Source organism: Dunckerocampus dactyliophorus, chromosome 4, assembly GCF_027744805.1.
Source record: "Dunckerocampus dactyliophorus isolate RoL2022-P2 chromosome 4, RoL_Ddac_1.1, whole genome shotgun sequence".
NCBI classification, from domain to species: Eukaryota; Metazoa; Chordata; class Actinopteri; order Syngnathiformes; family Syngnathidae; genus Dunckerocampus; species Dunckerocampus dactyliophorus.
The window spans coordinates 12483074-12495641 of NC_072822.1; the positions used below are offsets into that span (position 1 = coordinate 12483074).

General features: G+C 39.4%; 1 protein-coding gene across 6 annotated transcripts in view; it reads left to right on the top strand.

The window, feature by feature from the left end:
• Window positions 1–12568, top strand: part of mctp1a (multiple C2 domains, transmembrane 1a) — a 133163-nt gene that overhangs the window by 51434 nt on the left and 69161 nt on the right. For 4 of the 6 annotated variants that reach the window (XM_054774999.1, XM_054774996.1, XM_054775000.1 and 1 more), the window contains 4 exons: window positions 7780–7922; window positions 8014–8093; window positions 10819–10930; window positions 12195–12233. In XM_054774999.1, the coding sequence (XP_054630974.1) occupies window positions 7780–7922; window positions 8014–8093; window positions 10819–10930; window positions 12195–12233 (374 nt within the window). The remainder of the gene's footprint in view (window positions 1–7779; window positions 7923–8013; window positions 8094–10818; window positions 10931–12194; window positions 12234–12568) is intronic. The other 2 variants (XM_054774995.1, XM_054774998.1) reach the window with 1 other exon arrangement.

Sequence of the window (12568 nt, forward strand, 5' to 3'; positions counted from 1 at the left end):
GTCTCTGAGGATGTAAAAACATTGAGACATTGATACTTGACATTCGAGTCAGCGTGTCATCCTCCCACACGCTGTCTTCTTTCTCTATTTCTGCTTATGCAAGCCACGAGATCTTACTGTGTCATTATCTCACCTTTTGTAGCAGCTTTCATTGCATATTAGTGAAGGTTAATTTGTGGTCATTTTAAAGTAAAAAGATAAAGCAAAAGCACCCTGGGCCATGACTGTATTGAAGCTGCCAGTGTTCCACCATAGAATGACTTGTATTTCAGCTTTGTCCAATATGTCCTGTTACACCCCTTGCATTCTGGGTAATAGGATACCCCTCATGCTGCAGCCATCTGTCAGTCCTGTCATGACCATGAACGCACAGACACACACAGACACACACTGTTGCAACCACCCACAGTCTGACTGAGAGGCTTTACCGGGTCTGTTGGCATGGAGGAGTGTTTTATGGGTAGTTCTACCATGTGGCTGTGCTCATATCCTGCCTTATTTACAGTGCTGCTGTCATATCTGCCACTTATGTATGCATGCAGCATCCAATGATATATGTTTTGTATAGTTTACGTCAGTAATGTGCTGTCAGGGGAGGCAGGTGAGGCTAACATAACGTATTAATATTCAAATTTATATTATATTAATATTTGTCCATTGAACTGTATTACAAGTGTATTTTATATATGATTGCAGTTGTTTTTAACACTTTCTAAAGTAAAAATCGCTGAATTTGCAGATTTTTATATATAGTCGTATCCTTCGCTACTTCGTGGTTCGAACAACGCTTCCTCCCTCCATCGCGGCTTTATAAAAGTTCATTAATGAATAAATGGCGACTGTTTTGTGGTTGACTATGGTCTCAAAAAGTATTGAAATACAAGTCCTACGTAGCATTCTGGTCACTAGGCGTCAGTAATGTTACATTGTTGAGACGTCACATTAGATTACATTACCTTAACACTGCACGGAGTCAGCCATGGCATCTCTGACTCTTTCTGACTGCACTAGACCATCGTGCGGCCCCAAAAATATTCCATTAATTAATATTTAATTCTATTTTACAGGAATTCACTTTTCGCCAGCAAAGTCTGGAACCATTTTCCCGCGATAAACGAAAACAAAAGTTACAACACCCCAATTTTTACAATTGTTGATAGAAATTCAAGTCGTTGAAGTCCAATGAATAGCTTGGAATGGTGCCAGAGGTTACAAAAAAGGTAAGGTTACACAAAACTGAAAAATAATGCGTATTTCAGAATTATACAAAAAGGCCTGTTTCAGGGACCACAAAATGCGTCAACAATTTAAAGTGATTCTGCAGAAATGAAGGTTGATCAAGCGTTGGCAGTTTTATGCAACTAATTCCTACAGGTGTTCCAAGTTCTGAAGCACTTACTACCTCCTCTGTCTGCCTAAAAACAGTTCGGAACACACAGTGGTACTATACCCTGGTGAACATCAGCTGAACAGCATTGTACTGGAGAAAGTCATTTGTTGCTCCAACAATGGCAAGGAAAAACGGAATTAACAATGGAAGAAAGACAGACCATCTTAACACTTAAAAATGTAGGTTTTTCTCTCCATAGAAAATGGAGCGTTCTAAAACTTTTGACCGGTAGTGTACATCATATCCAAATAAAAGGTAAGAACACAAATCTTTTTCAGTTTATAAAAATAAATAAATAAATGGGTCTAAGAAATATCTGAATTCAGATATTTATTTGAATTACTTAGAATAGAAAAAAAAATCCAAATGTTTTCAAACATTTTTCTTTTTTTTTTAACTAAAGTGAATTATTTTTATTATTTTTTTGGTTATCCTCTTAATGAGCAACCTGTATTAACGTAAAAAAAAAAAAAAACCTTCCAAAGGAGTCAGTGCCTCACCACCCATGAACCTTGATTCCTTGATGAACCTTGATGAAGATTCTTGCTTAGAATTGAAATTGCGATTGTCTGCGGTGGTTTGTTATTATTGTGATCATTATTATTGTCTTATTGTCTTGTTCTGCTTTAAAAAAAACTTCCAGTGGTCTTTCTGCTGTGGCGCGCATTCATGCATGTATTCATGTATGTATTCACATTCATGCATGTAATAAAGACAAGTCAAGAGAAAAGAAAATGAATGCTGTCACTGACTCACTTGTAGGCAGCATAAACAAATATGCCATTTATTGCATGCTATCCTTGGATTTTATCTTTCAGTGAAATGCAAACAATATTCTAGGTTAGTTATTTTGCTTCAAGTCAACTGACTGGGCTGTTATCGTGACAGAAATAGAGCTGATTTTTACCCTGATAATATTCATTATTGATGGATTTCTGATGCTATCAGCATGTGGTTTGTCATCCATATTCATTATGGTTTTAACCTCAAAATGCCTTCATGCTGTCTTGTGTCTCCTGTTCAAAGGCCAGTCCTGTTTAAATTGTTTCAATCTGTCATCGATCATGAAAAAAAATAGTGTTTTTTGTGTTTTTTTTTTTTAATTTCACTAAGTGCTGTGACTTCGTATGTGTTGTTACATATTGTTTGGGATTTTTTTGTTTTCAAGTAAACCTTTTCTGTTAAAGGGCAATTACGAAGAAGAGACTTGAACTTGGACAGTTACTCATTTGCAATGCATTAAACAATGAGATATTCATTTCCTCTAAGGAGTATTCAAGGTATTTTTAGTCCTGGATTCAATGGAAATATAATTACACCTTCATATTTCATCAGTTAATAATGCAAGAACACTTGTCTGCACTGTGCTGACACAGAGAACTATTGATCATGAATGTGTAAAAGGAATTTCAGATTGATGATGAAAATGAAGAAGTGAAATAATTCATTGTCAGAATGATATATCAACATGCACTCAAACTCTTTTCATGAGCCTTGACCAAGATGCGTCACATGTTTCAAGTTCAAGTTTAAATACCGTTCTCACAGTAAGAATAGTTGTTCCTCTTGAGAAACTCGATATTTGTGTTGTCCCACTGTCCAGGACAAGATAATAAGAAGTGGAAAGGGCTGCATCTAGTACGTAGTGCCTTTATGCCCTCAAGGTAGTCATTTTTACAATGTTGTCTTATTCTTCGTCTATTTCGCAGCCTATTTTTTTCCCCAATGGCTTATGGGTCACAGATTGTGATTTTTGGCGTGGTATTGCTGCATGTTTTTGTCTCAAGTCTCAATGAGCTGTGCTTTTATTGCTGCTTCTCTTGAGGTATTCCGACAGCAATAAATACCTTTGCTTTATGCGCATTCTCAACGGCTCTCATGAAGAACGGGCACATTTATCAAAGTTACTACCAGGGACTTTTGGCCACGCTTGAGGCAAGTGTACCTGCTGAGTAAACTTCTGGGCCATCTCCCATTGATTTTATTTCAACACATTTATGGTGTTGTGGTGCCTGGTTTCAGAAGCATCTCAATAGGTAGACTCTCAGATGTTTACAACTCATTTTCTTAGGTATTTTTGTCATGCAAATGTATTACTCTTTTGAACGCATATTGTTTTGAGGAGCCAAACTCTTTACCTAAGTAACATAACTAACTGGAACTATGTTTCTCATCACTGGGCTGACAAATGTTCACCCTTTTGTGTGCAGCGGTTCCGGAGTTACACCAAGTAGTGTTCTGTATCTGTATCTCTCAATTTATAGTCATGGTCCAATATACTGGCATATCAAAGATGCCAGTGTTTTTGGCCATGGCAGTATAAATGAGATGGCTTGGTTGTATTCCACACAGGCATTGCCAAAACCATTGGCATCTTTGGCACACCGATATTTTTGGCTTTGCTTTTAGATCTGCTGCACCTCCTTGTTGTTTTTAAGAGCCTGTCAACATGGGAACGTTTTCAAGTTGAAACGGTAAAGTATTTTATTGTTTCAGCTTTTCATCCACACGGGAACAGTGGTTCGGCTTCCATGGCAGGAAAATCTGCTAACGTTGCCTTGTCATTGCCATATGGACAAACAAACTGCTACTTTCTTCGTGTACTACAAGTCTTTTTATGGTCTTGCACCAAAGTACATCTCTGACATGTTAGAGTCATGTAAACTATCTCGGCCTCTGAGAAGCTCAGGGATGGGTCTCCTGCGGGTGCCCGGAGTCAGGACTAAACACGGTGAGGCTGCGCTTCAGTTTTATGCTGCCAACATCTGGAACAGTCTTCCAGAAGATGTGCGACAATCCACAACTTTGGCAATGTTCAAATCCACGCTGAGGACACTTCTATGCAACTGAAAGTATTTTATCTGCACACTTCATTTTACATTTTTTGTTTTTGTTTTATGGAATCATTTTTGGAATTTTATGTAATGATTTTGGAAGGATTTTATGTTTTTATGGGATGATTTTATGAAGTCATTTCACCCTTCTTTTCTGTAAAGCACTTTTAATTACCTTGTGTACGAATGGTGCTCTATAAATATACTTGCCTTGCCTTTCTGAAAACGATGACGTCACTGCACCGTCGCCATCACATGACCAGAAGTGAGCGGTTGTGTACTGCTGCCAAAAAGCCAACATAATATGTGATTATTTTGACTGGCACATGTAGGTGTGCCTTATGCATTACCTCGTTTTCACCCAGTGTTCTGTTCCCGTATGGATGGGACTATTTACTGATTTGACACCGTGTGGGCGTGATTTTTTTTTAACCCGCCAAAAAAAAAAACAAGAGCGTTCCCGTGTGGACAGGACCTAAGGTCTCTCTTATGCGGTACTTTCATTTCACACTCTGCCGCCCACAACCATTTGACCACATGAATCCATCAAAACTAGTCTGTAACTCCAACTAGTCAACAAAGCCATCATTAAATATTCCAAGGCTTATTTATATTTTCACACCAATTGCTTATTGACCTTTCCACCAAATAACGTGTGGAAGATGCAGCAGTTTTCCTCCCTAACTGACATGTCCTATGTTTTCTAAGGAAATGATACTAAAAGTGGGATGACTGTTGAGGTAGACCCACTCTCACTTTTATTCAGCAGCCACCCACAACATCAGCCCTTTCATTTTCAGACTTCTCAGCTGGAGAACATTTATGGTGCCATAAAGCTCGCACTGTAGGATGCATAGGTGCAGAGGCAGTGATGTGTTTAGAGAGAATATTGAACTGGCACGACACAGAAAGAGTGTGTGGAGTATATTTTAGATTTGTGGCACCTCTATCCACATGCTTTCATCCATATATCTTTATCCTAATACCCTTGTGTTTTCATGCACATCTGAACGCACACATACACACTAATACTAAGACCATCATGAAAAGGGTCTCGACTTTGAGCAAAGATAATCAAGTGAAATCCAACCCGGGAATTACATCAGACAAAATTTGGGAGACTAATATTTTGGCAGCAGATTCCTAAATACCAAAGGGTCCCCAAATTGTGTTTTTGGCATTAGGTTCTTAAAAATAACAGAGGGATCTTGTCATATAGTGGATCTTTGACTAGTGTTTTAGCTCCTTAAAACAGCAACGTGGTCCTGCTACGTAGACGACCTTTATGAGTAATGGTTAATTGGACAATATTAGCCATTTGGTGATGTAAAAAAGTAAGATATGACAGAACCTTGCATTGACATTATATACACCATAGGAATAATAGACTCTTTGGCCTCTTTTTCTGAAACTGTGGCCCTTAACGCAATTTAATTGTATTGACCTTACTTATTATTTTGATGCCTTGCTCAAAAGCATCTTTTCAGTGCCACAAAATGGACTGGCATCTCTTTTTTTTCTTTTTCTGTCATAGCGGATTTTGAAGTTGGAACCTACTACCATCTGGTGTCCAACAGTATTGTCAGTATACTCATTTTTTTGAGATGCAACAAGACAAAAAAGCCCCTTCTTTCTTTCAACTAGTATCGTTTCCTAGCCAGTCAACAGATGGCATGTATTCCTCTATAAGAAGCAGTCGATTTGTTGTTGTCTTCCTTGAAGGCACTTGGCTAAAAGCATAACACCACAGGCCCAGAGTGAGAATGCTTTCATACTAGGATATATTTCCTCCTCTCACCATTTCTCTGGTAAACACTTTTGTCACAGTGTATAGCAGGAATAGAATCAAACAGGTCAATGTAGGGTTTTTTTTTCCTACCATATTTAATAGTCTCACATTCAGAGACACTCTGTGAGTGCATGTACATTAAATGCATATGCACATATAGTGTAGCAATTTCATTTTATGGTGATATATTAATGTATTATTTAAACTAAACGGTATCTGTGGGTGCGAGATTAAAATGTGGCGATATTTCTTGTTCAGACAACAGCTGACTTGCAAGAACAGGGAAGCCAGAAGCCAATCAGACTGTGAACTATGGCGTCACTACTATGAATGATAATACGCATAATATGGAAGTGGCAGTGTGCGAGGCAGGATTGGAGCTGCGCATTAAGTGCTTTACGCACACTATAAAAATTGGAATCCAACCTACCTTGGTGTTCCCAGCATCAGTGTCAGCGAGTGACGTTTGACTGTTTTTTCTATAGGAGTTGAACACGTGTTAATGTCCAAGCAGAAATTAGCAATTCTACATTTGATCAAAGTTTCTTAAGATTAGTCTTATCAAAACACGTAGATGTTCAGACTTGTCTGCACCCTTAATCACAGAGGGGTCCTATTTATGTTCGTTACATTTGGCTGAGCACCAACTTTACAACACCGGCGATCATCAGTGGATGTTACTTACTAATGCTCCAAGTTAGTAGCAGAAATGATAGTCAGGCGTTTTAGTGATGATGTATTGGAAGATAAAGGATTAAGTGGGTGTCTTGCTTCATTAATAATGGTACTGTGGCACGTTAACAATAAAAGACAGGAAGTGTTTCTTGCGTCATGCATTTATTCGGTAATTAAATACAAACGGTTGTGTAGGCGAGTGGGAGTGGAGCTTCACTGCCGATTGTGCAGAAGTATCGCTGTGTAGTGCCGGGCTGATAGCTGCACCTCCACAATGGAACCCAATCCCTGACCAGCGGCAGAGCCAAGAAGGCAGAGCTTGGAGACACTCCTCCATCGCCTGGAAACACCTCACCTTCCTGGCGAAACATGCATGGGTGTCCATAGTGTGGCCCAGGGGCCATCTGTTGAACGTGATTCATTGCAGAAATAAAGAAAAAAAAAAAAAACAAAAGTGAAAAAAATATAGCAAAAAGCATAATTTAACTAGAAAACGCTAAAGTGTTGATACTAATAACTAATAAAAACAGATTAAAAAATATATATGTATAACTTTTGTTGTAAATGTAAATTGTTGTAATGTAAGAGTTTATTTTTTTTAGCGGTTTATTAGTGTAGTGGGGAGTGTGGTTTAAATCCTTGTCAGGGTAAATGGCAGTGCATGACAATATATATTATTATTACTGACCCTCACAGTGTCTGCCAAGAAAAATTCTGGTTGGTCAAGTCCCCAATGATGGCCCATGTACCAAATGCTCACCACTGAGAACTACACATTAACATAAAGGATTTGTAGTAGCAGCTACAACTGCTGTCATTATTTTAACTTTTATAATTAGGTTATGCACGCTAAGTTATTCAACATTTCAAAATGTATTTGCATTGGGGTTTTTTTCTTTGTTTTGCGAAAGTCTGTTTGTCCCGTCTACCTGTATTACCTACCAGTACCAGTACCAACCAGTCCAGTCTACCTGTAGTATCTGGTATTTAAATTATAACACCTTCTGGGGAATACTCAAGTATAATGTGTTCGTTTCCTCTGTTGACATTCTCGCTCTTAATGTATATATTTTGCATTCCTATTCTCTTAGGAACCAGTGATCCATATGTCAAGTTCAAGATTGCAGGGAAGGAGGTGTTCAGGAGCAAGACCATCCATAAGAACCTTAATCCAGTGTGGGATGAAAGAGTAACGCTCCTGGTGGAAAGCCTGAGGGACCCTCTGTACGTCAAGGTACAGTTTATTTGTTGAGCATTACAAAAGTGAAGGTCAGTATTGTTTTTAGAGGTTCTCTGTTTACTGTTGGGGCTTTACACCTCTTTAGGTTTTTGACTATGACTTTGGACTTCAGGATGATTTTATGGGTTCAGCGTACCTCTATTTGGAGTCACTGGAGCATCAAAGGTAGCGTTTTTCTTGCCTTACATGCTCACACCCCTGTTCTTTACTTTTTGGCAGCACATTGTTGAATTACTATGAGGCTCAATCAAGTCAGACAGTGCAAGCTTGAAGTTACACAGTTGATGCCGATACTGATCGCGTACATAGTCTTTTGCTTCCCTCTTGTGGTAGCTTTTGGAAACACACTCACGTGCTTTATTTGCTTCGTCTTCAGTCGACATATTACAAGAGCTGCTGCTAAATATACAGTCAAGGAAAACATTATTATACCACACTCGTTTCTTCAGTTAGTGAAGCTAGCTAAGCAGGTTTGATATGTTTATATACTCTATGTATTTGTCAAGCTGCTGTGCTTCTCCAGAAGTCTTCTGGCGCCTCCCAGTGGAGGCCCACCACGTTGAAAGCCTCTGCTACTGTACACAATCATTCCTCTTTTATTACGCTAAGTGCATTTTCGCGAAGTAGGATTCAATATTTTTTATTAGTATTATTATTAGGGCCTTCTAGACATTAAATAACACCACATTGTCATCTTTACACTCCTATTTTTTTACAACACATTGCTCAACTGTAATGCGCAGGCTACAAGATCACTGCAGGTGCATACAACAGCAAACAGGCAGTCCTGCACAAAGGAAATTGATTGACAATGTTCTACACCCAATCAGAATGCAGAACCCAATGGGCGGGTTCTCTCCCATCAGGACTGTTGTGGCTCTATATTTACTGAGACAAACTGGAGAGTCTTGAACTGTAACATGAGTTTGCAACACCCTCTACCGGTAGCAGTAGTAAATACAATATCAGACACATACAGCACCGATAGATCACTCTAATGCACCACAAGTACGCCGAACACAACACGCGTTCATACGTTGTTAAAAATTGTTTTTAGCAAAATTGCACTTAGAAAAAAATCAGTGAACGAGCAATTCCGCGAAAGGTGAGGCGCGATGTAGCGAGGGTACACTGTACACAAGAGACAGACACCATTTTAATCCAAAAACGCCAGATTGTTAATACCGTTTAACAGACGCAAATGCATGTAACAGAGTGTAGACCATACATAGATAGGATTGTCAAGAAAACAATCACCACAGATGTACTCTACTGACCTGCAAGTGTGGGTAGGACCACACATGGCATCACTAATTACCATTGCAGTTGGATGATGAAAAACATTGTTGTTTTCTCATGACCACAATGCGCTACAGAAATTTGATTGAAAAGTACTCATATTATATGGATAATTAACTTGAAGTAGTTGCACAATGCAACATGTATTTAAGTAATGGCATTGTTAATACATTTGATAGACTGTAGCCTAAAACATCATCACTGACTTGTCATTTATTCAACTAATCACCCAGAGAAACAAATTATCTTTAAACGAGTGCTCACCAACCTTTTTGAGCTCAAGATCCCACTTTTCGAACCAACACAATCATTTTTTGGGGGTGCATGTCTATGGAGTCATATTTATGCCTTAACTTTGAGGTAGCAAAGGCAGATTTTGAGTCCTATTAAAGTGCAATAATTACTATTGTGTGCGCAGACACATTGCTGCATGCGCTCTGTTACTCCCCATGCGTTTGTTAGCGCGGGGAGGCGAGATGGTGTACGAGGCGAGCCGGTGTACTAGTGTACCTTTGGCCTGGTTTTGGGGACTAGGCTCCTTGCTGGGGCTTAGCGGGTTCCTGACTAGATAGCAGTGAGGCGTACAGGCGTGTTCAGTGGACAAAATGCGTGCCTATCGGTCACTCTCCGGGAGATGAGGGCAGTAATGTGATAATAATTTTTTTTCAAATGTTCTCGCCATCACCCGACAAACTCCCAAAGATCGACTAGTAGCTTATGAACGACGGGTTGATGACCCCTGCTTTAAACTATGCTTGGGACTACACTTTGTCTTGGCTACTGTCCTTTTTATTTACAACTACTAGTGTTATAAATATACAACATTTTTATGACACATACCTGTCTTCGTCTTAGGGAAACCTGAAAAATGACACACCTGGTCTTTTTGACCCTCTATTGGCACAAATAATGGCACACATTCTGCGGCGTACAAGCTCACAATGCGATGTTTCTGGATTCTGCTTACCATCATGGCGGCCAAACCCGCGCAGACCGTACTACTGAAGTGGATACCCAGTGGGCAGTCCTATCCATTTAGCGTCCTTGTTTTAAACATAGCATGCTGCCGAGTACCAGTTAGCCTCAAATACGTTTATTCTAACCTTAAGAAAGGGTTTCAAACAGAGTGGAGAAGAAGGGCCAAAAACTTACCACTTCCACATGAAATGCGTGTAGAACTTTTCACTATGTCATGTTGGACATGCCATGGTTGACTCCATGCAGTGTGAAGGTAATCTAATCCAATGTCATGTCTCGTCAATGTAACATTAATGACGCCTAGTGACTAGAATGCTACATAACGCTTGTCTTTTAATGTTTTTTGACGATTATTCCATAGTCAACCACAAAACAGCGATTATTAATTAATTAATTAATTAAAAAAAAAAAAACACGATAGGGTGAGGGGGCGATATTCAAACCGCAATGTAGAGAGTGACTGTAAGCTGTTATTTTCTGTGTTTGTAATCATAACTTTAAACTGTGTTGGCTTTGGTCGTGCATATATTTAATTTGATGTAATCCTAGCTTGTATATGCATATACTTTAAAGTATGGTTTTTAAGAACCCAATGTACTGTACTCCCTTGTAGGACGCTGGAAGTTACACTGGACCTAAATGACCCACACTATCCAGAAAATAATCTAGGAAGCCTGGAACTATCTGTCACTTTATCACCACGAGATGGAGACATGAGAGACACAGTAAGAAAAAGTTGTGGTTTTTCTTTCCAGTTCTTGTGTACTGACCCGAAAGTTCTGGTTTCATTCATGCTCGAGTTACTGGAAACGCTTCAACTCAGCAAGTGCTCAACACAAATGTAATTAATGTGTCGGTGTAAAAGTTTCATGTTCAAAGGGTATTTGGATTCTCTTCATCCAAATGATGTTTGCTCGTGCCTCTCTGTCGATACGCGAGATGCTTCTGAGTTGCATTTATTTCTGTTCAATTATTTGTCTGTTTAATTGGACCCATGCATGCTCGACCCAGAACAAGGCAGAGTCATAAGGGAAATACTTTATTCCGTTTGATCTGATGTCTTAATTTTGCTGCTTATTTAGTTCTCTGCAGTTCAGAGAGTCCACACTTGACAGAACAAATACACTCTATTTAGGTTTCGCATCATTTTGGATCTCTCCAACTGTGAAGAAAATGAGTACAAGGTTGTACATTTTGGTTGGTGTTATCCGTTGCCATCTATCGGGATCAAGCAGTAAGGGAAACATACTCTTGGGAAATTTGTAACGCTATATCCCCAATATGTTTTTTTGTTTACATTGAAAACATAAATAATCCCAATTTAGTTTATTAATATTGTTTTTGTGCATGTATTTACATTTTCAATGCAACCTCCTACAGCTTTGAGGAAACATGTCACTCTCTAGTGAACAGAACTGCACCAGCGTTCATTTACAAATGGACCGAGACCCATCTCTTCGAGCGGTCTTGGTCCACTTGTTCAGTGCACACCAGGGTTTGGATAGTTGCCTTCACACTTGACTGAAAGAACTGTGCTAGCAGAGCAAAAACACCACAAGCTAGTCAACCAAAACCAAACCAAACGAGTGTGAAGACACTTTTAGTATTCAGCAACCATGGTAACATTTTAGTGGCTTGCATTTCCTTCTAAAAGGAACACACACAGGTAGGTCGCCATTCCCCCCGGGCTCTAAAAAACATCAGGAATCTATAATTTATCAAAGACAAGCAAAATTAAAAGAAAAAAAGTATGATTAAGTATTTATCTGTTTGGGCATGCTTGTGTTGGAAAACACGACACAAGGCAAATCCTTCCTGCCTGATTCCCGTGCATGATCTAATCTACTTGCACACGTTCTACCCACCCCTTTCACCAGGTCACGACTACCATTTGAACACCTTACATCACATCCCCTTTAACCTCTGACCCCGCAGCTTCCAGTGGGAGACAGTGGGGGGTGCTCTGTAACCGCTTTGTCTCATTTACAGACCATGCTTTTGAGAAGGAGCTGGAAGCGATCTAGTAAGGTAAACTAAAAACGCATGTCAAATCCCCCAACACTGCTCACTGCACCTTACCTGTGCCTCCCTTGGTGTCCTGGTACATGGGTGGATTGTCCCTTTTCAGCTTTCCTGTCCTTCCCACCTGCACTGTTGTATTGGCAACTTTTCTTTTCTTTCTTCATTCTTTGCATCATTATAACTTCATTCTCTGCAAGCAGCAGTATACACCTGTTGTAGATCCATTTTGGCATTGGTGATTCAAAAAAACAGTGATTCAACCGGTGGTACGTGGGATCCGTCTAATGGAACGCAAGAGATTTACTTTTTAATAAAAAATACATTTACATTAGGGACTTATA